This window comes from Castanea sativa, chromosome 6, assembly GCF_040712315.1.
Source record: "Castanea sativa cultivar Marrone di Chiusa Pesio chromosome 6, ASM4071231v1".
In the NCBI taxonomy this organism is placed as follows: domain Eukaryota; kingdom Viridiplantae; phylum Streptophyta; class Magnoliopsida; order Fagales; family Fagaceae; genus Castanea; species Castanea sativa.
The window spans coordinates 47,623,373-47,649,830 of record NC_134018.1 but is presented as its reverse complement, the minus strand read 5'-3'; the positions used below and the strand labels follow the sequence as shown (position 1 = coordinate 47,649,830).

Below are 26,458 nucleotides of genomic sequence, written 5' to 3'. Positions count from 1 at the left end.
AAGCAGCTAGCGCTATTCGTCTTAACCTAGGTGATGAGGTCATTCATAACATCCTAGAAGTAAAGACTGCAAAGGAGGTTTGGGAAAAACTAGAAGGTCTTTATATGAGAAAGAATCTGTCGAACAAGTTCTATGTGAAGAAGCAACTATATAGTTTGCATATAAAGGAAGGTTCAGATCTGTTGGAGCATCTCAACAAGTTTAACATGTTGAATACCTAATTGTCAAGTTTTGGGGTGAATTATGAGAACGAAGATAAAACGTTACTCTTATTAGCGTCGCTTCCTACTTCTTTTGATCATCTAGTGACTACGTTGATGTACGAGAAAGAGACTATAGTACTCGAGGAGGTGACTAGTGCTCTCTTGTCACACATAAAGATGAAGCAAGATGGTAATGATTCTCAAGCTGATGGACTTATTGTAAAGTCTGAGTCAAGCAATAGGGGTAGAAGCAGGTCAAGAGGAGAGAACTCTAACAAGAATAGATCACAGTCTAAATCACGTGCAAAGAAAGATGTAGAGTGATGTTATTGTCACAAGAAAGGGTACTACAAGAATCAATGTAAAGAGTTGAAAGAGCATTTAGAGGAGAAGAAGAATGGAAAGAAGCTCCTAGAATTAGCTAGTGTTGTTGAAGAAATACCAGATGACAGTGACGTTTGTGCAGATTTACTTTCAGTTTCATCAGGTAACAATGTTCTATTTGAATCTTAGGTTTTAGATTCAGCATGCTCATATCATATGACTCTAAAGAAAGATTGGTTTGAAACGTATAAACCTTACAATGGTGGTATGGTCCAAATGGGTAATGATCCTACATGCCCGGTTATTGGAATTGGTACCGTGAAGATCAAGATGTTTGATGAAGTTGTGAGAGTTCTTAGTAATGTCAGATATATTATAGATCTTAGAAAGAATTTAATTTCTTTAGGAGTATTGGATGATTTGAGCTATTCATACTCATCAAATGGTGGAATCATGAAGATTATCAAAGGTGCTTTGATGGTGGTGAAGAGACAGAAAGAAGGTTATTGGTTGCAAGTGGATATTCTGCAAGAAAGAAGCGTTGTCAGAAAAGGAAGGTGAAAAATTCAAGGCACAGTTAGTGAAGCACACCTCACTTCGAGTAATCCTAGGATTTGTGACAATGCATGACATGGAGTTAAAGCAGCTAGATGTGAAGACCCCGTTCCTTAATGGAGATTTAGAAGAAGAGATTTACATGCAACAACCTGAAGGCTTCAAAGAACCTGGCAAGGAAGATTATATTTGTTTGTTGAAGAGATCATTATATGGCTTGAAGCAGTCTCCTAGGCAGTGGTACAAACAGTTTGATTCATTCATGGTTACACATGGGTACATGCACTGTGAGTATGACTGTTGTGTTTATTTTAGAATACTTTTTTATGGCTCTTATATATTCCTTGCTCTAGATGTTGATGATATGTTAGTAGCTGCAAAGAGTAAGCAAGAAATTGTGAAGTTGAAGTCTTTGTTGAGTAGTGAATTTGACATGAAGGATCTTGGAGCTGCCAAGAAGATCCTTGGGATAGAAATTCACCAAGATAGAGGGGCTAGTAAATTATGGTTATCTCAGAAAGGATATCTTAAGAAGGTGTTAGAGAGGTTTAGTATGCTTGATGCAAAACCTGTTAGTACACCGCTTTCTGCCCATTCCAAATTGTCCTCACAGTTGTGTCCAAGTTCAGATGAGGAGTCAGAGTATATGTCTAAAGTGCCATATGCGAATGCAATTGGGTGTCTCATGTATTTGATGGTGTGCACTAGGTCTGATATTTCTCATGCAGTCAGTGTGGTTAGTAGGTATATGTGAGATCCAGGCAAAGAGCATTGGAATGCAGTATAGTGGATCTTTAGATATCTTACGGGCACTCGTGATTTCGATATCCTATTTTATTAGAGAACTAGTATAGAAGTTGTGGGTTATGTGGATTCCGACTATGTAGGGGACCTTGATTCTAGAAAGTTCATGATAGGCTATGTGTTTAGGTTTGCTAGTGGCCCAATTTGCTGTAAGTCTACACTAGAAGATGTAGTTGCTTTATCCACTACAGAAGCAGAATATATGGCGATGACAGAGGCAGGAAAAGAAGCCGTTTGGCTTAGTAGACTAGTTAATGAGCTTGGTTTCAAGCAGGATGCATGGTGCTACATTGTGATAGTTAGAGTGCAATTCATTTGGTAAAGAATTAGGTATATCGTGCAAGAATAAAGCATATTGTTGTGCGGTATCATAAGATTAGAGAATGGGTTTCGTCTAGTGATATTTCTTTGTTGAAGATTCTCACTAGTGAGAATGCCTCTGATATGTTAATAAAGCCAGTTCCAACATAAAAGTTTAAGCACTGCTTGGACTTGATTGGTGTTTACAGCTTGTGAGCCCTCAAAAGCTAAGGTGGAGGCGATGTAGGAGTTTGCTCGTGTAGCTTGATCAATTCAAGCCAAGGTGGAGATTTGTTGACGTGGGTGGCTTGAATTGCCACTGAAGCCCACTATTTGTATGTTGGTCAAGTATGATCGAATACAACTAGGAATATAATTCCTAGTAATAGCCGACCTAAAACACACACACACACACACACACATATATATTAGGCTTGAGATGAACGGCAAAAAAAAAAAAAAAAAAAAAAAAAAAAGAAGAGAGAGAGAGAGAAGAGAATTAGAGAATTCCTAAAAACCTAGCAGCAGGCGCATAAGAAGAATAGTGTTTTCTTGTCTTGTGGGTGAGAGAGAGTTGTTTTCTTGTCTTGTGGGTGAGAGAGAGTTAAGGTGTATTAGGATTTGAGTTTCTTGAGAGTGTTCTTGTGCACTATTATATCTCCCTATTTTTATAGTGAAATTTCTCCGTCATCGCCGTGGAGGTAGGCAGTTTGCCGAACCACGTAAATTCTTATGTTTTTTGTGTGTGCTTGTTATGTAATTTTCACTTATTTACTGTTATTGATTTGAGTCCTAAGGTGCTATATGCACAACATCAACTAATCAAATTAGATTTATTGGCTAAACCTCGAATCACATTTCATAAGTTTCACATAGGACAATTCTAATCTTGAAATTATTAAGAAAAAAACAAGGTTAAATAAATTATTATAGGTAAGCTTCACACATAGCAACTTGATGTATGAATAAAAGAGACACATCAATAATTTCCTTCAATATAAGTATTGTATAAAACAAGAAAAGTATATAATACTTGATTGTTGTTTACCATTAAGCAAATATATTAATTATTTTTTAATATAGATGAGTTCCAAACTCAAGCCTCTTATTCAACGATTGTCCTACCACAAAGGCACAAAATATGAGCCTATAGTCCTATACTGATCCGACCCAAGTTATGTTAGAGCACAAGGGTGTTAACAAGGCCCAAACATCTGTAACTATCATGTTACATTCTATAATCATATTCTAAACCTCAAATAATTCTCCTATTACCATTAGCCAAACATAAAGGACAATTTTAATCTTTGCAATTATCGTCTCCTCTACATTGCTTGATAGTCCTGTCCTTGGCACTCTAGCCATTGCTAATCACCAATCCATGTCGAACGACAATCCCCCTTTTGACAACCACAACTTAACCATTCTTCTATTTGCCGCAGGATCAGCAGCAATTTTGGTCACAATGTACCATTGCATAGCAGTGTGTTGGTCCAGCCGGCAAAGGCAACAAAGTTTTGTGACTGCAACAGTGCTGGAAAATTCAAGCAGCTTCAAACAACAATTCAGCAGCTCACTTCATCCCTGCCCATAAATATGAAAAGGGTACGAGCTTGAGAGGCGAAGATGGCACTTGTGCTGTGTGTTTGTGTGAATTTGAAGAGGGTGATGAGTTACGTACCTTACCTGGTTGCATGCACTCTTTTCACGTACCATGCATCGACATGTGGCTTTACTCACACACAAGTTGCCCTATGTGTCGCTCTGATGCCAAACCATCACCGTCGCCGATGATATCTCGGAGTAGATTGGATTTAGAATCCGGTGAGGTTGAGGAAGAAGTGTCAGAAACATTGCAAGAAATTGTTGTTCAATCTAGCTAGCAAGGAGGGTATGATGGTGAAAGGTTGTCTTATTTTTATTATCTTTGTTTTAAAGTTCCAATTTTTATTAGATGTCCCCAAAGGGGAGCTCTGTTCGCTTAAAGTTTAGTCTTGAAAGTTGCACCCTTTTCTGTCTTTTGGGGGGTGGATACTATACATACCTTATTAAAAAAAAGTGATGTGCAAGCTCGGCTATAACAATTCTAGCCAGGCTTGATCTGTAAAAATTACCATTTTCTTTGCAATTAAAGGTTAAAAATAAGACAGTCAAAAAAAAAAAAAAGTTAATACTATCTTGATCATGGCTCAAACTCCTTCTGGATAATGGGGATGGCCATGTGGAGACACAATTTGGGTTTACAGATAGGATTGTTCCAAGTCCCAATCCATACACAAGACTACAAGAGTGGCCTAGATAGGTCTTGCAGTCTAGGTCCTAGAACTTAACGTACATTTTAACTTGTGGGGCTTTGCCTGAATGTAAAATTGGGCCTATACCAGACAAGTCAGTCCAAATTCCAAACTTACAAGCTTGCCCTTTTGAAAATCTCCGCCACGCCTGGTGTTCCGCTCTTCTGTCTGTTTTCTTCTTTTGTTTGTTATTTTGTTTTTGTTTTTTTTTTTTTTTTTGGGTACGAGTCTATGAAAATTTTTTTGGCCAAAAAATTACCTTTATTTTATTTTATTTTTTATTGCATACGCCAGACGCACATATGCATGATGTATATATCCTCTTTCTCTTGTATGTATTACAATTTCATTAACATGGAGGGAAGGAAATCCTGGCCCATGGCCCTTGGAGTTTGATTATTATTATCAAGGAAAAAAGAAGCAGCATTGCACTTTCAGGCCCATCAGGCCATCATTAGTATCAAAAGTATGTCCCCGGCCCGGCGTTAAATCCTCATAAACATGGGGGCAGTCTCTTCTATTGCACGTATCATTCTACAGTGCCACTTGCATCTTTGGATTCTCTCCTACAGAATAAAATTGAATAATCATATTATATATATATATATATATATATATATATTATTAAATTTGAAGCATAATATTCAAATTAGTTTTTAATTAGTTTAATTTTGCATCATATATCTAATTTAATTTTCTTAATTTTGGTGTCAAGTAGCATATTTTTAGTAGTCAATATGAAAGTCGAGACGATCATCTCACTTATGTAGATAAGACCACCTCATCATCAATATTATTAAATATTTCAATGCTCAAGCATGAGTTATAACCTATCATTTAAGACTTTTGGGATATATGATAATTTATCAAAGGTCTCTTCCTCAAAAAAAATCTAAGGGTCCAGTTATCGAATGTCTTAGGATATATTATAATAGGATCTGGTTAATGTGTGTCTTTAATAAAACTCATGTTAATATACCATTTTAAGAAACTTTTGATACAACTTTTATAGAAAATATAAAAAATTATCAAAAATATTTCATAACTCAATGCTTTTAGAGCGTCCATTAACTTTCTTTTTTATCAAATAATAGAAATAAAATTCTTCTGAATCTCTTTCATTACTTATTAGTGGTACGACTATAAATCATTTGAAAAAATTTAAAATGAAGCTTGCTATAGCGGAATGAACAAAAAATCTTTGTGGGGTTTATTATGGTTAACTCAATCTGTTGGTAAATGTGTAATACGTCGTAGGCATTATGATTAAGATCTCAAATAATCCTTGACCGACATTGCTTAAAAAGATAGGAGCACAATTCCCTTATCAATGAAGTTGTGTTGGAAAACAATACCATGTCCCTAAGATAAGCCAAGTCCAGCAGTCCATTACATAATGATATTGATTCTCACTATTTTTTCTCACTGTTTAAACATGTTATCGAATTGTTGGGTAAGCGAGGGTTTTTACTGTTTAATGTTTATAGGGGTCTCTCCTAGTCTTATACAGTGGAATTGCACAATGATTCCAGCTGTGATGATGAAGGGGATTCCTTAGAAATTTGTGTTGTAGCTATCTATGCCAATTGAAGGCGAAAGCTGGAATGTAGATAACGAGATCTATTCTTATAATAACCGTACACCTCTTAGTATTGGACATAATTAATCCTTTGAATTAAGAACTATCTTTTTTAGGTAGCTGTTGGTCTTCGAGTCAAACACAGAATCATATAAATTTTGCTGAAATTTTGGACAACGATTTCTAAGTTGATAAAAGATTAATAAAATTTTGGGTCCTTTTATGCCTTTAAGTAATTGTTAATAATTTTTTTTTTAAATAATTTTATTTTGAGTAATACTATAACCACAAATTATTTTATAACAATTTTTATAAATTATTGATGTGGTCAGTTTCTTATTAGTTTTCATCTTGGCCAACTATTAAAAGTTTGTAAAAAAATTTGTATCTCTAGTATTATTCTTTTACTTTTATGAGAAATATAAAAAGTTATAAAAAAAAATTAATTATTTTTTTCTTTTTCTATAAAAATTTTCTAAAATTATTTCATAAACTAATGCCATTAAATCATTGGTTAACTATTCTTATTAAATTTATAGATACTCTTTTGTACTAAATTGCCATTGCTAAGTTGATTCATTCTTATTCTCAAAAAAAAAAAAAAAATTGCCATTGCCATTTCCTTTTCTTTCTTTACTCTCTTATTTATTTCTTTACTCTCTTATTTATTTTTATGTAAAAGATAGGATTATTAAATGACACATCACTTTCCTTTTTATTTGTAATCTCATGTGAGTATTCCTCGAAGGATGCGACCCTCTGATGGCTCAACGATAAAGGCATAAACCAGTAAGGCATTTGCCGACCTTTTGCCTAAGGTGAGTTGGATTTTTTTTTTCTTTTTCTTTTTTAGTAACTTATTTATATTTAAGCACTGTCTTACAAAATTATTTTTAGATATAATTGTGTGGACCTAGATTTTTATTGAAAATTTATTTATTTACTAAAAATTGGTTAAAGTATAGTTATACCTTAAAAAGTAAGACTTCAAAAAATTGGTATATAAACAAATAAACTAAAAAACTTAAGAATTATGATCTATTTTTACCAACTTTGAACAAATAAGCTTTCGATAACTAATAGGAAGGAAGGAATAGTCTTAAGCCATGTAATAATCTACCAAAAAATTAAAATACCTAATCAGGATTGCTGTTGGACCCAATGGCAAAAATAAAACTGATTCAGTAATTTTTCGGTGGCTTGTGCCTCTAGAAAAAGTCTAATCCAAATGGATACTCTGGTTATGAGTCAATAAAGTCAATAATTTTTATAAAATGATAATTGTTAATGGTAAATAATAATAAAAAATATGCGTGGTAAGCTTAGACGAAAACTAATAAAACATGCCAATTCAACTGTTGCAAAAATGTGACGCAAATTTATTATTAAGTTTGTGCCTTTGTGGTATACTCTCGATGGTTTGTTCAGCTACCAGTTTTTGTTGTGGTTTTAAGATTGAGATAATCTTTATATGTTATTTTATGTTCTGTTAAACCCATTTCAGAGCACCTGTGAGGTTTAGAGAATGTCATATAATTCTGGCTAGAAGATAAAATTATCCACAGCTTGTAGGTTTAGCCCCTTGTTGTGTCGAAAGTAAAAAAGGATTCTACTCTACAATCATGTTTCATTATTCAAGAGTGTGATTGTCAGAGAAAGAGAGCTTTTTTTTTTTTTTGTATGTTTTAGCAGGTGAGTGTTTTTGGTTTGTCGTTTACTGATAGAGTGAGGAAATAATACATTGTTGCTTTTTTAGTAAAGAGAAGCTGAGAGTTTGATACCTCTTTGTTCCAGTCAAAGTAGAGGATCTGGGTTCTTGAGTTTGTCTGTTGTTCAGATAAGATTGAGACTATTCAGAAGTCCCCTGTAAGCTTTTCCTTCACTTTCTTGGGTTTGTCTTGCAGTGGAATCAAGTGGATTTTCAGGTAGACTACAGCTTATGATGGTTTTTTGGCTAAGATATTTCAGTACAAGTTGAGCATGTTATTTTGGTGATTGGAGGTAAGATCAGAAGCTCTCTAATGTGATTTGAAGGCAAAGATGAAATCTTTGAGTAGTGTAGGACTTGGTCTGAGTGTAGTTTTTGGCTGCCTCTTCTTGGCTCTTGTTGCTGAGCTTTACTACTTACTGTGGTGGAAGAAGAAGTTTGCCAATGGAAGGATTGAAAATGACTACAGCAGCCCAGCTAGAGAGCTATTCTACATGTTTTGCTGGAAGAAGTCTACTTCTTTGAGGCACACAGCTTTGGATCCCCAGGAACTTCGTGCTTCTGTGGGAATCGCAGGCACCCTTGTCCATGAACCAGAAGCCCAGCTTCATATGCCGTCAAACAAGGATTTTTGGCTCAAACCCTTTGGAGAGGATGACATAGAGACAGAGTTTATGAGGCTAGAAAACCTCTCAGGCCCTCCAAGATTCCTCTTCACAATTATAGAGGAAACTAGGGAGGATTTAGAGTCTGAAGATGCCAAGTCTAAGGGTGACAAGAGTGGAAAGAATTCAAGAAGTAGAAGCTTGAGTGATTTGCTTCTAACAGTGGAGACTCCATATTTGACCCCTCTGGCTTCTCCATCTTTTTTCACTCCCCCTCTTACTCCTATGAACCCCCAAAAACAAAATGGATTCAGCCCTCTATTTGAATCAGCAACAGATGCGGAGTTCAACAGGATAAAGTCATCACCTCCTCCAAAATTCAAGTTCTTGCAGGATGCAGAGGAGAAACTTGAAAGAAAACTAATGGAAGCAGCTCAAGAAGAGGTTCATATTGGCGATGAGCTTGTTCAAGAAAACATAAATAAAGATTCCCATTCAAAGTTTCATAAAGATGAGGAAGATGGGCCTTTCATCACAATCATTGTGGACAGTAACAAGGAAAGAGAGCTTATTAATCACCATTTACCACAGTATCATTCAAGCACTTCACAGGTACTTCCTCTAGCTTCTTCACCTTCAACATTCAGAACACAGATTAACAAGGAGCCCAATTTACATTAGAGTTTGATTAACCAACATGAAATGGTTTTGTCTTTCTTCTCCCCCCACCTTTGTATCTTATTGGATTTTTTTTTTTTTAAATGTTTGTCAGTCTTTTTTAAGATTGTATCTTATTTCTTCTGCGGTGTTTGGGGATGCTGTTAGTGTCATAGTGTTATAGGTTAAACTTGCTTAACCATTGTGGAATGTATCTTGAATTTTCAAGGTAGTTCTGAGACTCTGATGCAAGTGTTGGGGAGACCTGTGGGGGTTATTTGTTTTATTCAATCTCCATGTCTCCACAGTGTCTAAAGCCTGTAATCATTCTTGTGACTGATATTATTGTCGAAAGGGCACTGTAAAATTCTTTCAAGGCCATGCCTTTCTTTCCCCTTAATTTTCAGCCTTTAGCTATTGTCCTTTCTAATCCCTCACTTTTGTAGTCTACAGTTTTTTTTTCTCTGCACGCTTTGTGATAATAGTTGAGAGAAACATACATAATAAAAGTATAAAAACTAACACTGCTGCAATGTTGTTATCTTTTACTCTTTTTTGTTTCAAGTTTAGTTGTTTAATTTGATAAGGAAAAATATTTTCCGACCATCTGATCAAAAACATAAAAGAAAGCCGAAGATGAAAGAAGGTTTGGTGGGCCAAGCAAAGGGGTAGTTTAGGGTCTATGAATGAAAATGGATTTCATGACACGCCATGTAAACAAAGTGACAAAGTTAAATAAAGGAGATTGTGAGATGCCTTTGGGCTTTTTCCTAAACAACAAAGGACGCAATTGCCCGTGAAAATGTCTCGTGCTTGTAGGCCGAAAGCTGCCCAACATAGAGAATCATTGTATGCACTACTTTTTATTTGCTCTTTGGAGTATTTTGCTTGATTTCTTTTATTTTTTATTTGCAATGTCACTCAAGACCAGGTTGTTTTCGTTATTGTCCTGTCCTGACATGACACAGCCAAAAAAAAATATATATTTTTAATTTTCACAACGGCTGAAATTATATATTATGATTGATATAATATAAAATTGATATTATTCTAATCAGAATAAATTTTGATAAAAAATAAAAAGTTGGCTTTAGCATTGCTTATATTAATATGAGAAAACAATATGTATAGTGATGCAAAAAACCTTACCAACTGTTGAGGTGATATTCTGTAAATTATGTAAATAGAAATGGATTGAGCAATGGGCTTAATGAACTATGTGAAAATGATGTTGCACAAATTATAAATTACGAAAAAATTTGTGAAAATTTATGTCTCTAGCCTTGCTTATGCGAATAACTTGTAACACTTCAGGAAAGATTTACGAGTCCAGGGTCTTGACCTCCATGAGGTATTACTAACAGCTCATGGTAGTGAACTGGTGCACACCAAGAGTTCTTAGTCAAAAAGAAGAGAGACAAACATTGCCTATGGCTAACACAAATGCCTAGCCTATAACCAAAAAATCACTCCTCAAATCACTTGCAATATTAATGGAGAAATAGTTTATAAGTAACTTGGTATACGGATGTTCTGCAAGTGGCAAACCTTATATTTGGATGTAAAATTGGAGTGCTTACTAGTGTAATCACTAGGACTTTCGAGAAGTTGGTTTAAATAGTGTATGACTACGTTCTAAGTCCTAAACAGACAATATAATGACCTGATCAACCTTGCCCAAAGCAACCTTGGAGAAAAGCAAAAGTTAGATACAGACAATATGGAAGCTCAAAATGAACAGCATCTCACAAAATCAGGGATTGGTAGCATCAAAAACATTAGCCAGAAGACCAGAACAGCTTTTGCTTTTTGGAAAGAAAGGCCAAAACAACTTAAGAACAGTAAAAACATGAGTCCCCATAGAGGTGGGGTAGAATTTTTTTGGGAGGGTTTGAAGGACGGGCAAGAACAATAACAATCACGAGTCACGACAAGGTCAATCGCAGAACAATCCCATTCTATGCTTCACATGAGGGAAAAGAATGTCTTAGAAAATACAGATGTAGAAGGGCTTTTATTAAATTTTTTTATTTTAATAATTGCTATTATTATTATGGGTAAGTAATACAGATGCGAAACACCTACATCTATTTTATGTGGAATGTACATTAAATGGACAAATTAAATCACATGAATTCAATAACCAAGCACTGCTTGCCAATTTGGCCTGGCAGTGCAACCATTTCCAGATGACTGTTACAAAGCCAACAAAATAAAAAGAACAAATAATTCAGATCCCTGTAGCAGCCTGATCTGTTATGCCCAACTCAACACACAGTGAGCTCATGCCTGATTCTCCCAGGAGGCTGAATGCAGTAATTCCATAATAGGAGTGGTACAAATCCGGAAATTGCCCTGGGAACTTACTGAAACCGCCATACTGGTGCAGAAGCAAATTTCAGCAACGGAACTAGATTTTCAAGAGAGATTATCTAATAGAATACTTAATTATATCCTCATATCAGTAGCTTTTCAGATGGGGGGTAAGTTTTTAGTATTGTAAGCATGATTAATCATTGGTTTTAACTTCATTGACAAAAAATTCTTAAAACATTTTTTTACCATTGTATACTAGTATTTCTCCTCTTTGGCCTTTTCAGTCACTTACAGATCATATATGTAATTCCATCAGTGAAGATATTTGGCTTTATTCTTTGAAACTGCCAGGCATGATGGCAGGCCTTAGTCTCCATAGATGTATGTCATTTATTTCTTTCCATGTATCATGGATGAGACTCATCAACTGACTATATTAATCCTATGCATTGGGCATACAACTAGAAGTAAATACATGGCCAATGGGCAAGAAACCTTCAAAACACCATAGTTAAATTTTAACTAAATATTTGAGCTGAATCCAAATCTATTAGGTAAAAGGAGAGGCATCATTACCTCAGACTGACAAGTCAGCAAAAATCGATGTAATTCTTTTTCATCAATAAATTTGTGGCCCCCTAAGATTCGTAAAGTTGCTCCAACCCTGCAAAAGCAAATGGCTCTTGTCAATGTGCAAAAAACTCCATACCACCCCTCTGAAACTTCATAATGGTTTCATGAGGCTTACCAAAATGCATAACATGTATCGCTATCTTTGTTAGGTCTACCTTGAAAACCACCATCAGTTGCCTGCCTCTGCAGCATATAGAAAAGAAGAGTATGTAAAAATACCTTTACAGCCATACAGTAAAAGGAGTAGTTGAACTACTTAAAATTAAACATCGAATTGACATGATCAAATATTCAAATAGGAAAACAATGGAGACAATTTTCATATGCAGTTTACTCTTTTCGCAATTTTTGAAGTCATAATGTTTATGTTTGTCCATTCAGTTGATTATTTAAATTTAAAATCACCTTCAGGGGTTTCCCTACTTAGATGAGAAAAATACCTGCAAGATCCAACTAAGCAGCAATGGCACATTTACAATAAATGATGTTGCACTATTGGACAGAGGATCATCTCCAATGAATCCCATTAATCGGAGAGATGCAACAGCACAGTAAGTTGCACCACCTGTGGTACTAAAATGAACACTGTTGGTAAATATCATCAGAAATAGTCCATCTCTGGAGATCAAGAGAACTATAGCAAAGAGCTAGTTTATGCATGTCCAAGCTTGTAAAGAAAGGACTATATTAAACCAAAAATCCCTGAACTTCCCCCTTCCAGATGGGGGAAACAATAAAAGAAGACCACACACCCTATGAGACTAGCCAGTTGGGGGAATCTAATTTGATTATGGCAGTAATTGACTTAGACTTGGTCAACACATGGTTGAATGGAGTTTCATCTTCTGCCAAGTTTCAGAATCAAAAATAACCTCATGGTACCTACTCCCCTTGACATCCCCCTCCCCCCCCCCCCCCCCCCCCCCAACCAACCACCCAAAACAAACAAAAAACAATGGGGAAAAAGAGAAGCATCTCAAACAAGGTGGAAATGAATCAACCTCGCAAGGATCATAGTTAAGCTACAAGACATAAAGAAATAGGTCTTCTTTACAGATCTCTGAAAATAATTTGGTGAATGCTGACCCAAAGAATCAAAATGGAAAACCTTGGAATCATGCATGGCAGTTATATGGTATGATATGGGAATAGAGGGGAAAAATAAATAAATAAATGGGCGGTGAGTAGTTGACATGATTTCTCCACACCATATGCATGAAAGAGATGCTCTTTGACTAAGATAATTCTTTTGTAAGAGCTTTAACTTTTTCCTGCTGTAATAAAGATCAGACATGAGGAAAAGTAAGAGATAAAATGGATTTTGAATGATGATTTGTGAAGATATTACATGAAGCAAGGAAGAAAAATTCAGACAAACATAAGGAAAGTTCCTCCTCCAAGCCAGACAGAATCATCTTAGTTCAAGTTGTTTAATTTACCAATTAACAACCCAGATATAACATATATCTGAGCTTTAATTTTCTAATTGACTGCTTCAGAAATCATAGTACTAGATCATTGCTGTGATTGAAGGTTCCAATAAAAATTTATTGAGCCTTTAAGACATGAACAGCCATCTCTTCTTACCCCCTCTTGTTCCTTTTTTTTTCCCTTGCTTGATAAGAGATTTGAATGTAAGCCATTGGAAGGGTATTGTTGATAAAGTTTCCAATAAGTTGGAACCCTCAAGACACACAAATTTGAGAGAACATAAATGAACAATCGTGCTGGATTTATTTAGACTCACCATGAGATTCTGAACCAGGTGTTAATCCAAAGCCACCATCATATGACTGAAAGCACAGCATCAACTGTATGTAAGTATATGTGCACGATAGCCATAATTTGCAAGATTTTGATAGATAGATAATGTGGAAGGGGGAGATGGAGTTCGAACAGAATTGAATGCAACATTGAAAACCACAGGAGGGCCGCATAAAAGAAGAGAGCTCAAGAACAGTGAACTTGCACTACCTGGCAATTTATTATGTACTCCTTTGCTTTCTCCTTATCCATGCCCCTCCAATCCTCCAACATAAAACAGATGGCAGCTGAAACAACAATGAGTTATTTTTAATATTTCATCAAAGAGCATATTGAGTTTCCCAAACATATCTATTTCCTTACCTGCACAATACATAAACCGAAGATCTGTCTCTGCCCCAATGTGGATGGGCATAAAACTGCCAAGAAAGGAAGACTCAGAATTATTCTACATCAAGGGACGATCAAAAACTTACAATACGTTAAGGTTTTATTTTCGGTAGGGATGTTAGAAAACCATAGTAAAATTAATTCAAGCAAAACAATGTATTCCCACAGATAGCATATTAATCAAAAATCTTTTTAATTAAAATTTTCCTTTTTTATTTAATTTGTTTAACTCTCTCTCTCTCTCTCTCTCCAATAATCACCAAACCAAAAATCCCAAATCAAAACTAATGTCATCAAATATATCATTGAGTACTGTAACATCCAGTAACCCAACCAACCAGCCAACAAAATCCCTTTGGCCAAACCCTAAACAAGCCCAACAACCAAATCCCAATCACCACCAACAAATGCAAAACCACTACCTTTGAAACCTCATCACCACTAACCCATCAATGCTGTGAACTCCACAAATCCCCACCCAAAGCAGCTGCTTCCATCGTCTCACTGGCAAACCCATCACAAAGACCTACAAACCCTTGTTTTGATCTTATGATCTGGTTGAAATTACTCATTTTTTGTTTGCTTTTTTAAGTTTTTTTTTTTTTTTTTTTTTTCATTGTTTTGGTTTGTTTAAACGATTTTTTGAATCCACAAACTCAACCTCCATCCACTTGTGTGGAAAGATGAAGAGCCGTTTCAGCTAGAGCTCTTCGACAACTGCTTTCACAATTTGTATATGAAGGAAATGGAGAAACAAATTGCACATAATTTTGGAGAAGTGACAGTATACTGCTTTGAGGAAAAGAAAGTAAGAGATCCAAGAACATTAAAGCTTACCTCCCATCAGGTTGTTGAAGGTTTCTCATTGATGTCAACATCATCTCAGAGTCAATACTAGAGAGGTTATAGCCAACAATCTTTAGTATGGATAGGGCACAGTATGTGCTTGCCAAATGACTACCATTGTGACTCAAAACCTTGGATAAAAAAGAAAAGTTTACTCCAGGAAAGAGTATGAAATATACATTTCCATAAGCTTCTTACATAAGCAAAATCATTTTATCATATAAATTCACAAGAAATTAGAATAAAATATAAGTGTGTGATTTTTTTGTTATACCCCTCTACTTTCACCAGGAAATTGAGAAGTTCTAGAACCGTGGAACCCATAAAATTGTCCTGCAGAAAACCAACAGATATATGACATTTCGTTCATTTATGTACTCCTGCGTAAGGATTACACATGCTTGAAAGGGAAATGCTCCCACATGACTTACAAAACGAAGAAAAAACAGATAATATATGTGCACGTTAATTGACAACCCCGAATTACCACATATAAAATATTCAAAGTTCCAACCCGATTAAATTAGATCAGTTTTCCAAGTTTTTATTTTTTTTATTTTTTTTTCATAAATAAAACCATGATAACTACAATAACAAGTCAAATATGTTAAGGAGAGAACACCTTGAGAAACCCATACCATCATTTGGTTCATCTTCAGATTTTGGGTGAGCTTGAAAGGATAAAACCCAACTGGCGACTGCATCCTTGTCAACCTAAAATATGTATACAATAAAGGTTAATTAAAAAAAAAAATTTCCAAAAACACATGGTTTAATTCAACCATAGTTGCAAAGCTAATCGTGTGCCTACCAATGTGTGTTCATCACAAACCACAGTATGACATAGGGAATAGAGTAAGGGAAAAAAAAAAAGTACATCTCAAACTCTCACTTGAGTCATTATGCATATGAAAAAGAAAAGGTACTAGTAAAAATTCGAATTTTATGCTTCATGCTATGTTAATTTACCTAAAGAAAGTTCAGTACAGGAAGATTTTTTAACGGAAACATTCAAGCAGAAGACATTAAACTCTCAACTCACTCACACCATCAGGAATTCACATAAATACAGTCAAATTATAAATTCAAATCCAAATCCAAAAAGACAAAATTATTTCAATTTTATTTACATAAAATTCACTAACATTCCCAATAACTCATAAGTCAGAATCACTCGAAAGTCAAAACAATAACTAGAATAGTATCTGCCTTCTGTTTCCTTTTCCCCCACATTTCCCATATCTAAATCTGGATCTTCTTTTCTAATCAGAATTTGATACAATTCAAAATTCATGATCCAACCCTAACAACATCAAACTAAAAACATTCATAAAAAAAATAAAAACTAAATTTCAAAACTCCTAAGCAAACAAAGCAAGAATTGCATAATTTTGAATTAGCCAAATTACTATTTTGGTCCCTGAATTACACCTCAAAGTCCAAAATTCCATTACTAAAGTAAAAATTTAACAGTTTCATTTTCAAAAAGAGAGTAGCTTGAACCGTTTTCAAAATTCATAGAAGTTGTGAAACTATAAAATTGAAGCACGTAATATATATGAAATTACAGAGACAAATGAGAGAGAGAGAGAGAGAGAGAGAGAGAGGTACGCGATCGATAGAGGAGAGGAGATCGAGGCCGGAGATGACGAAGTAAGCGAGGGTGAGGCGGTTGATCTCTTGGTTCTGATACTGCCACGGCAAAAGCTGGTACATCATCTGTAGGAAAGTCACGTGCCGATCCTTGTCGAACTCTGGATTTGAATAATAATCTGGAGGCGGAGGAGACGGTGGCTCTTCCATTGGTTCCAACTCCGGCTCCGCCATTTCTTTGCCTTTTTCCGAGTCTGAGTCTTCTTCTTCTTCTTCTTCTTCTTCTTCTGAGAGTGTGTGATTTTTTTTTTTTTTTTTTGTGATCTGGAAGGACAAAGATGTCTTTTTCTCTCTCAAAGCAAAGCTCAGCCCTCAGCTCCACTTTGCGAGGGAATAACGCAACCTAGGCCGCCACGTCAGATTATAACGCCGTTAGAGTTAACTAACTAGGATGACAACTAGTTTCAATAAACGGCATGTCGTTTTATTCAGCTCCCTAAAACCTTGACTCGCTCCACTCACTCCATAAAGGCATAAACTTAAACCCCAGCCCAACCTGACCCACCTCTCTCTCTCTATCTCTCTCTCTCTCAGTCTCGAGCGCACACCACATTCTTTGAGTAATTTCATCGAGCACTTGGGGTGCGAGGTCGCGAAATCCATACACAGAGTCATGAAGGGCAAAAAGGCAACGGTTTTAACTTTTGCAGAGAAATGCAAGGTTTTCCTATCTTTCTCTGAATTCAAGCTTTGTATATGACTGTATTATTATGTGGTGGCTTTAGAATAAGACTGTTACTATTAACCATAAACATGTGTTGCAGAATATACTAGCTGCAAATTGGCAAGGCCACCTCAATACCATTAAAGCTGATGCTAAAGGAAGGTACACAGTACAGTCTTAATGCCTCTTTGTCAGCTTTGGCTTAGATTCTGTTTGGTTATTAGGTAAACATAGAAAAAAAAAAACTAGAAATGAATTTTGAAAATCATCACAAGGGTTTTGTATAGAGCATATAACATTTTTTTTCCTTTCTCGATTTTCAGCAACTAATATGGATAGTTAGTTTATTTGATAAGAAACAAAGCTATTGTTGTACATTACTAATATGGATGGTTGTGTTAGCAAGGAGGATATCTACACATCAAAGGTTAAATACATACTCAAAAGGGGGAAGCCATACCTTTGGGTGCCTGAAAAGGATTTCCATAATGTGGTAAGGTCCTCTCCTTAGTGCATTTTGGTTTTGTGTGCACCCGCAAAGGTCTGATATCTGTAATTGTTTTGTTTTCTTATGTAGAACACGATTATTGATGAGCGTGGTTCATTTGCTGTGACCAGTCCCTTCCCAGGCCCACTGGCAAGCTTACTTAGATTGGCAAAAAAGGTTGGTGATGATTTAGAGTTGCATCACTTCCCTTTCGTCTTCTTTTTTTTATAATTACATCTCTTCTTTTATTTTTCTTAGCTAATCTAGTCAAAATTTTTTTTTTTTGTGCCCCTAAAACATTTCATTTTTCCCTAGAGTATTAAAAGTTTGGAATGATATGGTACTTGGTCGAATGAGGGCAAGATATGGACCATATGGTACATTGTTACATGAGGGTATCTGTTAAGCAATAATTCTAAATTGGAAGCAATGTTGTTGATTTATTGACTTCCTGCAGATACCGGCTCGGGTTGCTCTAACTGGGGATGTAGAGCCTCTTAAAGATGGAAAGGTAATCTTTGCACCACTTTTAGTGTTAATGGAATATCCGAATATGCTACATAGAAAAGAATAGCATTTATAGAATGATCTAGTTTTGTTCCTTTTTAATTTACATTCTAGCACTGATAATTTTGCTTGAGCTGTTTAACTCTTTTATCATGGTCTTCAACTTGGCAAGTCAGTTCATGTTGATGTTACCTTGAATTTAAATTTTAGAAAAGTCATGATATTCTAATGTTTACTGTGACTTCCCAGTCTTCATTCTCAAATTGTTGCTAGCATAAGAATTTTAGCAATGCTAAAACAGGAAAGCATCATAAGAATATATTTAAGTATGAATTATTTAAACATTACAAGTATCACAATAACATTGATTAAGCATCAATATTTAGTTAGAATATTAAAATTTCCGTAATTATTACATTACAGACAAACTTCTTGACAATGAAATTATGGGAAATGGGAAAAAAAGTAATTGGGACAGTTTTGTCGATGTGGTGTGGGTGGATTAATTTATTGGTTGTAGTTTTTGTTCATTTAGAATTCCTTTTCAAAAGAACATAATGTAAACTAATTTTATATATTTCATGGTAGCTTTAATCCTTGCGCATCACATAAGAATCTTCAAAATTTTGTATTATTGTATGCTTTGAGTGAGATTAATGAAATTATAATTATTATTAATTTTGAAAATCGTTACAAATTTCCTATTTTGACCTGGCTACCTCTTTGGGCTTTCTTAGGGTGAAAGGAAAGTTATCTTGGTTACCTTTTTGGATTTTCTTGTTATAGGCTCAGTCTGCAGCAGAAAGCCTTAGAGGAGTCATATTATCAGAACAGAAAGCAATTAGTAAGTGCAGTTATACAGTTTCCGGTGTATTAAGTTCTTCTGATCTTAGTTGTACATCTCGAAGTGAAAGTCTTAAAGAGCTACTGGAAGGGGATGAAAAGTATGTGGTTTATAAGTTTGACTTAAGGTAAACCACTTCCACTTTGGATTGTTTTTGTCTTGTACTGTTTGGTTAGAGTTTGTCAAGCAAATGAATGTAATGATTGTTGTCATGCTAAGACAATTTTACCACAAGTCTTCAAAGAAGTTCTAACTTCACAATTAGCTTGCACTCTAGAAAATATGTCTGTTTCATGTTCATAAATTTATCAAAGCAAAGGAACTACCTCATGTACCCAGCATGTATACATAAGATAAGGGTTGTACCCAGTACCCAAATTTCCCACTTTTGCAGGGTTTGGGAGTGGTGATTGGTAGGTAGCCTCACTCCCAATTATTTTTTGGAGAGGCTAATTCCCGAACAGGATGTATACATAAGATAGCCTAAAGAATTATAAGTCTTTTTCATGTTCTCATAACACCCATTTCTCCATTATTTGCTCCCTTACTCCCACCAATGTAAATATAATCAACAGCAAACTGCCTTTCAGTGTTTGTTTAACACCTAGCTCCAATTTATCTCTAAATTCTCGAGTATTATAATAAATACTATATATGTTATAAGTTTTGATATATACATGGATCCCTTAGTACATGATGTGCCATCAAAGGGTAGTACCCTCTGTTATGAGCACATAAACTATGATAAGTGAAATATATGGAATTAGATGATTGTGCAATTTTATGTTTTCATCAACCGACTTTCTAAATTGTATGCTTCATTTGCTGCTCTCATATGCCAATTACATCTGACTTTAAAATCTTTATTATGCAGATCCTCCATGTTTATTGATGGCAATGGAGGCACTTATGAAGTAGACTTGGAAGATATAGAGTCATCTAAAGCAGATCCACTAGGTGAGACTATCATCACAAGTATATTCAGAAGATAGTTACTATCTTTAGCACAATGGCACGCATATATCTGTATAAGAGTACTATCTCTTTTGTGCATTCCTACTTCTCTAATTATGTGTTTAATTTGTCTTGTGTAGCACCTTTCTCTGCAAAGCTAATTGATGGCATTAATCAAAATGAAGCAAGGCGTAGAGCTTTGATGCTTTTTTGTTTTGAATTCTTGAATGCAAATGCAAGGGTAAGACACTAACCCATATCACGTTTCTATTATATGTTATGTTAGTAAGTTCATTTCAGTCCATTATGTGTATTTATACTTGTATTGCATTTTATGCTCCTTTTCAATGAATAGATTTATGAATGACTGCAATTTAATAGCAGAATTATTCTTGAGTATAGTTTCTTTAGTGTCCCTATGAAGAGATATCCAGTTGATTCTGTGTTGTCAATACAACAGAACGGGAGGTTGTCATAGTAAATCAACTCCTCCCCCTAAACAAATGATGCTCTGTATGTGCGCTTGAATCTGTTTCTTAATAAACCTCACTCCAAACCTGTCATGAAATTGTGCCTGCGCAGTCTAGGACAACCAGCTTAGAGCAAATAATTCCACTTTTGGGAATTGTTCATATATATTTTTTAGGATAAGTGTACAATCCTTAACTGACTGGTCTTTATTGTCATGTTAAGGATGCATACATGCTCTCCATTGATCGCAAGGGATTTGATGTTCTGGGAAAGGTCCCTAGTCCACTATTGAAGGATGGCTCTAGCCAGTACCAGTGGAAGGAGTTCAGGTTCACATTGAAGGAAGAGGCAAGTGATGTTGAAAATTTCTGCCATCAACTTGTGGAAATGGAAGAAGAGGCTGTCAAAAAAATATCAGGTTATAGTGGTCTAAAATAAAGTATGACAGAATATTTCCATTTGATTTTTTTTTTTAAATGCTCTCAATCACATTTATGTATTGATTTATTATTTTCTTACTGTTCTTAATCCAAGCTATTTATTTATCCACCAATACTATCATTCTGATGTTTTCTTAACTTAGGTGGTTTGATAGTCTAGTTATATTTTCGTCTGCCAAGGCCAATTGCCGGATAGGCATGGACCAAGGGAAAAGATAACTATTTTTCGTATCATAAGATTCACAACATCATGATTATTGTTTGTGCCTTCATCCTTGCTACTTTCCATTGTTCTCTGGACTGTTCTTTGTCCGTATAAAATTCAGTTTGTTCTCAAGAAAAGATGGTGTCATTTTTCTTCCTGAGAAAAAATGATCTTCCAAGTTCCAAGCAATGTAGCCATATGCTATTTTCACAGTTTCCCTCTCTAACCTGAGGTAAAATGGAAATCCAACATTAGGTTTCCCTCTTCCTGTCTACATTTTACCAGAACTTTTACGAGTACTCACTGCAAAATATGAATTACATCACCCGAAAGGAAGTGGGAGGAAAGTATACTCATTGTGCAAGTTCCAACCTTTTCTATATTGCGTTGCGTAAGGCCGAGAGCTCTCAAATTTCTAAACGTCAACAGCAGAGCAAAGACTTAAAAGACTCCAGATGCGATATTGCACACGACTTGCCAAAGACATACACAAGTCGCTATGCCTGCTCCAATTAACTCTTTAAAAACCAATTTTAAACCATAGTTAACCAAAACATACGAACAAATTTTTTTTTTTTTTGGTTGATACGACATACAAACAATTTAATCCAAGACAAGATCTATTGGCATGGTTTTAAAAACTGAATTGGCCGGTTCAACCGGAACCTGACACTAATCCAGTTCTGTTCTTATATAAAACCAGAAATTACATAAAATACAAGAATAACTGAAAACCACCAATTCAACAGATAAAACCAGAATCGGCTCTTCGAAATTAAGATATTGAAATTTGAAAGAGACGGCTGAGATTTGAGAATGAGAGCGGAGAGGAGAGAAAATAAGGTGCTTTGGTACATGTATTTAAACACATGTTTTCAGTTTTTAAACATTACACGTATTTTCATTTAGTTTGGTCTAAAAAAAAAATACAAACATATAATACATTTATTGGAAATATTAATTGCCCTAAAATTTTAAAACCATTTTAAGATGCTTATATAAAAAATTAATTAATTTTTTTAACTGCTTTTTATATTTTTCCATATAAATATTATCAAAATTTTCTTAAAATAGTATATTAACAATTGTCCTATAACAAGGAACTTATATTAATATACCTATTTTATTTGAGAATTAACATTTTACAAGAAAATCGTATCAATCAATTTATTAGAGGGAACTCCAATTAAATTATTTAATTTAAATTTAAATAAATGTTATCAAATTGTTACTATTATTTCTGTAATATTAACATGAATGTTAATAGTGCTTCTTTTCTTACCCATTTTATACAAGCAATGAAAACTTAATTTAAAATTGTTTATATTTGTTTGGATTAGTCACTAATTAAATTTATAGTTTTAAAATTATTAATTAAAAATCAATCTCTTTTCCGGTTCATTATTAAAAACCATGTACATTGGCTGATAAAAGCTCTAATAAATAATATCAAAATGATAAAACAAAATATAGAATTCCAAAACAAAATGACACTGCTTCCAGTGTATACCAAGAAGCCCATATAAAGAGATTATGGGAAAAACCAATTAAAAATCCGCCGAAACAAAAATTTAGAGCTATCCTAATATACTAAAATGTTTGAAAACTAAATTCAATAAAAGCTAAATAGAACCAGATGTTTCATCAAATTAAGAGGTAGAACAACGCATTTAGTCAACCTCCTCAATCTTAGGACCAGCACCACTGCCACCAGCAGGTGGGGGAGCATCATCATCCATGCCACCAGCCATGTCAGGCCCAGCACCCTGATACATCTTGGCAATGATGGGGTTGCAGATACTTTCAAGCTCCTTCATCTTGTCCTCAAATTCATCTGCCTCTGCGAGCTGGTTGCCATCAAGCCACTGGATAGCTTGATCAATTGCATCTTCAATCTTCTTCTTCTCATCAGCACCAATCTTGGAGCTAATCTTTTCGTCATTGATGGTGTTCCTCATGTTGTAAGCATAGTTTTCCAAAGCATTCTTGGCCTCAATCTTCTTCTTGTGCTCCTCATCCTCAGCCTTGTACTTCTCGGCCTCCTGGACCATCTTCTCAATTTCATCCTTGGACAACCTTCCCTTGTCATTTGTGATTGTGATCTTGTTCTTCTGGCCAGTGGTCTTATCCTCGGCAGAGACATTCAAAATACCATTAGCATCAATATCAAAGCAGACAGTAATCTGAGGAACACCCCTGGGTGCTGGAGGGATTCCAGAAAGCTCAAATTTGCCGAGCAAGTTGTTATCCCTGGTTCTTGTCCTCTCACCCTCATAAACCTGGATCAAGACACCAGGTTGGTTGTCAGAGTAGGTGGAGAACACCTGCTCCTTCTTGGTGGGGATGGTCGTATTTCTTGGGATCAAGACAGTCATCACACCTCCAGCAGTCTCCAAACCAAGTGACAGAGGGGTGACATCCAATAGCAAAAGATCCTGAACCTTCTCGTTACCCTCACCAGTCAAGATAGCAGCCTGGACAGCAGCACCATAGGCGACAGCTTCATCTGGATTAATACTCTTGCAAAGCTCCTTACCATTAAAGAAGTCCTGCAACAGCTGCTGCACCTTGGGAATCCTAGTAGAACCTCCGACAAGGACAGCATCATGGATGGTGCTCTTGTCCATCTTAGCATCCCTCAAACACTTCTCAACAGGCTCCATACACTTTCTAAAGAGATCCATATTGAGCTCCTCAAACCTAGCACGAGTAATGGTTGAATAGAAGTCAATACCCTCATACAAAGAGTCAATCTCAATGGTGGTCTGAGCAGTGGATGATAGTGTCCTCTTTGCCCTCTCACAAGCAGTCCTCAACCTCCTAAGGGCTCTGGGGTTCCCACTAATATCCTTCTTGTTCTTCCTCTTGAACTCCTGAACAAAGTGGTTCACCATTCTGTTATCAAAGTCCTCACCTCCAAGATGAGTGTCACCAGCTGTGGCCTTCACTTCAAAGATACCCTCTTCAATGGTAAGAAGAGAGACATCAAAAGTACCACCACCAAGATCAAAAATCAAAACATTCTTCTCACCAACGCTGGTTGCCTTCTTGTCAAGACCGTAAGCAATGGCTGCAGCAGTGGGCTCATTGATGATACGCATCACATTGAGACCAGCAATGACTCCAGCATCCTTTGTGGCCTGACGCTGAGAGTCATTGAAGTACGCAGGTACGGTCACAACAGCATTCTTAATTGTAGCACCAAGATAGGCCTCAGCAATCTCGCGCATCTTAATAAGGACCATGGAAGAGATTTCCTCAGCAGCAAACTGCTTGTCCTCACCCTTGTAGTTGACCACAATCATGGGCTTGTCGCCAGGTCCTGGAATGACCTTGAATGGCCAAAGCTTCATGTCACTCTGGACAGAGGCATCACTGAATCTCCTACCAATCAGACGCTTGGCATCTGTGAATGCCAGAGAACACAACGTAAGTATCAAATAACAGACAAATATAGTATTGACAACAACAAAAACAAATTAACTCCAATCAAAACTACAGCCATATTTGTATTTATTATTGACCAAAAATGCGGCTTTATTTATGTTTAAGTAGTTATCCCGTAAAACTCTCAACTTTCTAAATAATATAAAAACAAACACTTTACATTGAAAATTACTCAAATTTAACAGCTTCTCTATCGCGCACAATCCTAAATAATTAGATTTACAAAACAATACAAATCTAAGTGCTTTTCCATCTAATTTAGCTGAACATGTAGCCAAAACAATACAACTCTAAGAGCTTTTCCATCTAATTTAGCTAAACATGTCACATCTAATTCCCAAAAGAGAAAGTTCTTGTTACAATACTACTACAAAAAAAAAAAAGCAAAAATATACACATGAACCCACCAACAAACACTAGAAAATAAATTCCACATAACCCTTCTAATATCAAAGACTATTCATCTTTAAAAAACCCATACCACAGTTTAAACAAACACAATGTTCTTAACTAATAATCTCTACAAACTGAATCTCAGTACGTCAAAACTAACACAACAGCCAAAAACAAATCTTCCATGTGAAGAAAACTCAGATCTAAAAGGAAACAACAAAGTGGCACTAGAAAATTACCGAAGACAGTGTTGATGGGGTTCATGGCGACCTGGTTCTTAGCCGCATCACCGATCAAACGCTCAGTGTCAGTGAAAGCAACATAAGACGGCGTCGTCCTGTTCCCTTGGTCGTTGGCGATGATCTCAACGCGATCGTGCTGCCACACACCAACGCAGGAGTAGGTGGTTCCGAGATCGATTCCGATCGCAGGGCCATCACCTTTTGCGGCCATTGCTGCAAACCCTAGAGCTTCGAAAAAGGAGAGAGAATGCGGCAAGAGAGAGAGAGAGAGAGAGAGGCTAGGGTTTCAGATTTGTGAAGAAAGGAGTGGGAGCTAAGGTTGGTATATATAGGTTAATATTTTTGTGCATCAGAGAGGATCTAGAAAGTTCCGTTGAAGGAAATAGTTCCTAGCCGTTGATGTTGGTTTGTACGGACGGTGCGGATTGATTCTTTAGGGTTGCTGAAATATCTCAACAAGGTTTGATTCCCTTTGCGGTGGTGGTTATTTTATAGATACGTGTGGGGATTTTTTTCTTTGCGAGTAGAAGTAGGACTCTTTAGTCTTTATATATATTTTTGAGTTTATTTATGGGAAATGTTAACTAAGATTATTTGTTATTGAATCATTTTAGAAAAAATTTGTGAAAAAAAAGAAAAAGTCATTAATATTTTGACAGAATTTTCAATTTCTTATAAAAATGGTATAAAAACTTGAGTCATGTTGACGAGTACCCTTAGGACAATGGTTAACAAATTCATTTTAAAAAAGTTTTGACACCACTTTTATAAGAAACTAGCCTCTGAGCACGCACTTACGCGCATATTGAGAGACTCTTATTTTTTTGAGTAAAAATTAATAATTTGCATCTATTATAATTTGGAATTAATATTTTTTTAATCACAAAAAAATCTAGGGTTATGATGAGTGTTAAGCGTTTGTGGGTGAAATAATTTTTTTATCACACCCTAGGTTTTTTTCTAATTGAAAAATATAATAATTCCAAATTATAATAGATGCAAATTATTAACTCTTTCTCTAAAAAATAGAAGAGCTTCTGAACACGCATGTGAGCACGTGAGCACGTGCTCAGAGGCTAGTATTTATTTAAAAAGTTATTACTTGCATTTTTCTTTTTAATATTTGTGATTGAATAATAAAGGACAAAACTTATGTACAGTATCTAGGTACTA

At 35.6% G+C, this 26,458-nt stretch overlaps 4 protein-coding genes across 4 annotated transcripts; 2 read left to right on the top strand and 2 right to left on the bottom strand.

The window, feature by feature from the left end:
• Positions 1 to 7,486: 7,486 nt before the first annotated feature.
• Positions 7,487 to 9,466, top strand: LOC142638196 (uncharacterized). The gene has a single exon (XM_075812212.1). It carries the CDS (start codon positions 8,100 to 8,102, stop codon positions 9,051 to 9,053), a length of 954 nt encoding a protein of 317 aa, XP_075668327.1. The 5' UTR covers positions 7,487 to 8,099; the 3' UTR covers positions 9,054 to 9,466.
• Positions 9,467 to 11,098: 1,632 nt separating this feature from the next.
• On the bottom strand, positions 11,099 to 16,919 carry LOC142638096 (geranylgeranyl transferase type-1 subunit beta). Its single transcript, XM_075812092.1, has 11 exons — positions 16,590 to 16,919; positions 15,617 to 15,692; positions 15,253 to 15,311; positions 14,970 to 15,109; positions 14,106 to 14,161; positions 13,953 to 14,029; positions 13,726 to 13,771; positions 12,419 to 12,543; positions 12,094 to 12,161; positions 11,922 to 12,009; positions 11,099 to 11,409 (listed from the first exon to the last, which is right to left on the bottom strand). Exons 1-11 carry the CDS (start codon positions 16,803 to 16,805, stop codon positions 11,260 to 11,262), a joined length of 1,101 nt encoding a protein of 366 aa, XP_075668207.1. The 5' UTR covers positions 16,806 to 16,919; the 3' UTR covers positions 11,099 to 11,259.
• A 185-nt stretch (positions 16,920 to 17,104) lies between these two features.
• LOC142638967 (uncharacterized) lies at positions 17,105 to 21,107 on the top strand. The gene is made up of 9 exons (XM_075813045.1): positions 17,105 to 17,292; positions 17,396 to 17,457; positions 17,698 to 17,788; positions 17,873 to 17,959; positions 18,240 to 18,293; positions 19,076 to 19,260; positions 20,008 to 20,090; positions 20,228 to 20,328; positions 20,781 to 21,107. Exons 1-9 carry the CDS (start codon positions 17,245 to 17,247, stop codon positions 20,994 to 20,996), a joined length of 927 nt encoding a protein of 308 aa, XP_075669160.1. The 5' UTR covers positions 17,105 to 17,244; the 3' UTR covers positions 20,997 to 21,107.
• A 1,516-nt stretch (positions 21,108 to 22,623) lies between these two features.
• Positions 22,624 to 25,591, bottom strand: LOC142641748 (heat shock cognate 70 kDa protein 2). Its single transcript, XM_075816232.1, has 2 exons — positions 25,283 to 25,591; positions 22,624 to 24,609 (listed from the first exon to the last, which is right to left on the bottom strand). The coding sequence occupies exons 1-2, from the start codon at positions 25,494 to 25,496 to the stop codon at positions 22,874 to 22,876; spliced, it is 1,950 nt and encodes a 649-aa protein (XP_075672347.1). The 5' UTR covers positions 25,497 to 25,591; the 3' UTR covers positions 22,624 to 22,873.
• Between the last annotated feature and the right edge of the window lie 867 nt (positions 25,592 to 26,458).

Bases quoted from the DNA above. Each gene is read 5' to 3' on its own strand.
- LOC142638196 (XM_075812212.1), top strand. From the start codon at position 8,100: ATGAAATCTTTGAGTAGTGTAGGACTTGGTCTGAGTGTAGTTTTTGGC.
- LOC142641748 (XM_075816232.1), bottom strand. From the start codon at position 25,496: ATGGCCGCAAAAGGTGATGGCCCTGCGATCGGAATCGATCTCGGAACC. The intron at 24,610-25,282 runs GTAATTTTCTAG...TGGCATTCACAG, and splicing joins CCCCATCAACACTGTCTTCG to ATGCCAAGCGTCTGATTGGT.
- LOC142638096 (XM_075812092.1), bottom strand. From the start codon at position 16,805: ATGGCGGAGCCGGAGTTGGAACCAATGGAAGAGCCACCGTCTCCTCCG. The intron at 14,030-14,105 runs GTAAGGAAATAG...TTGTTGTTTCAG, and splicing joins TCGGTTTATGTATTGTGCAG to CTGCCATCTGTTTTATGTTG. The intron at 12,162-12,418 runs GTATTTTTCTCA...TATATGCTGCAG, and splicing joins TGCTTAGTTGGATCTTGCAG to AGGCAGGCAACTGATGGTGG.
- LOC142638967 (XM_075813045.1), top strand. From the start codon at position 17,245: ATGAAGGGCAAAAAGGCAACGGTTTTAACTTTTGCAGAGAAATGCAAG. The intron at 17,458-17,697 runs GTACACAGTACA...TGGTTGTGTTAG, and splicing joins AAAGCTGATGCTAAAGGAAG to CAAGGAGGATATCTACACAT. The intron at 19,261-20,007 runs GTAAACCACTTC...TTTATTATGCAG, and splicing joins GTTTATAAGTTTGACTTAAG to ATCCTCCATGTTTATTGATG.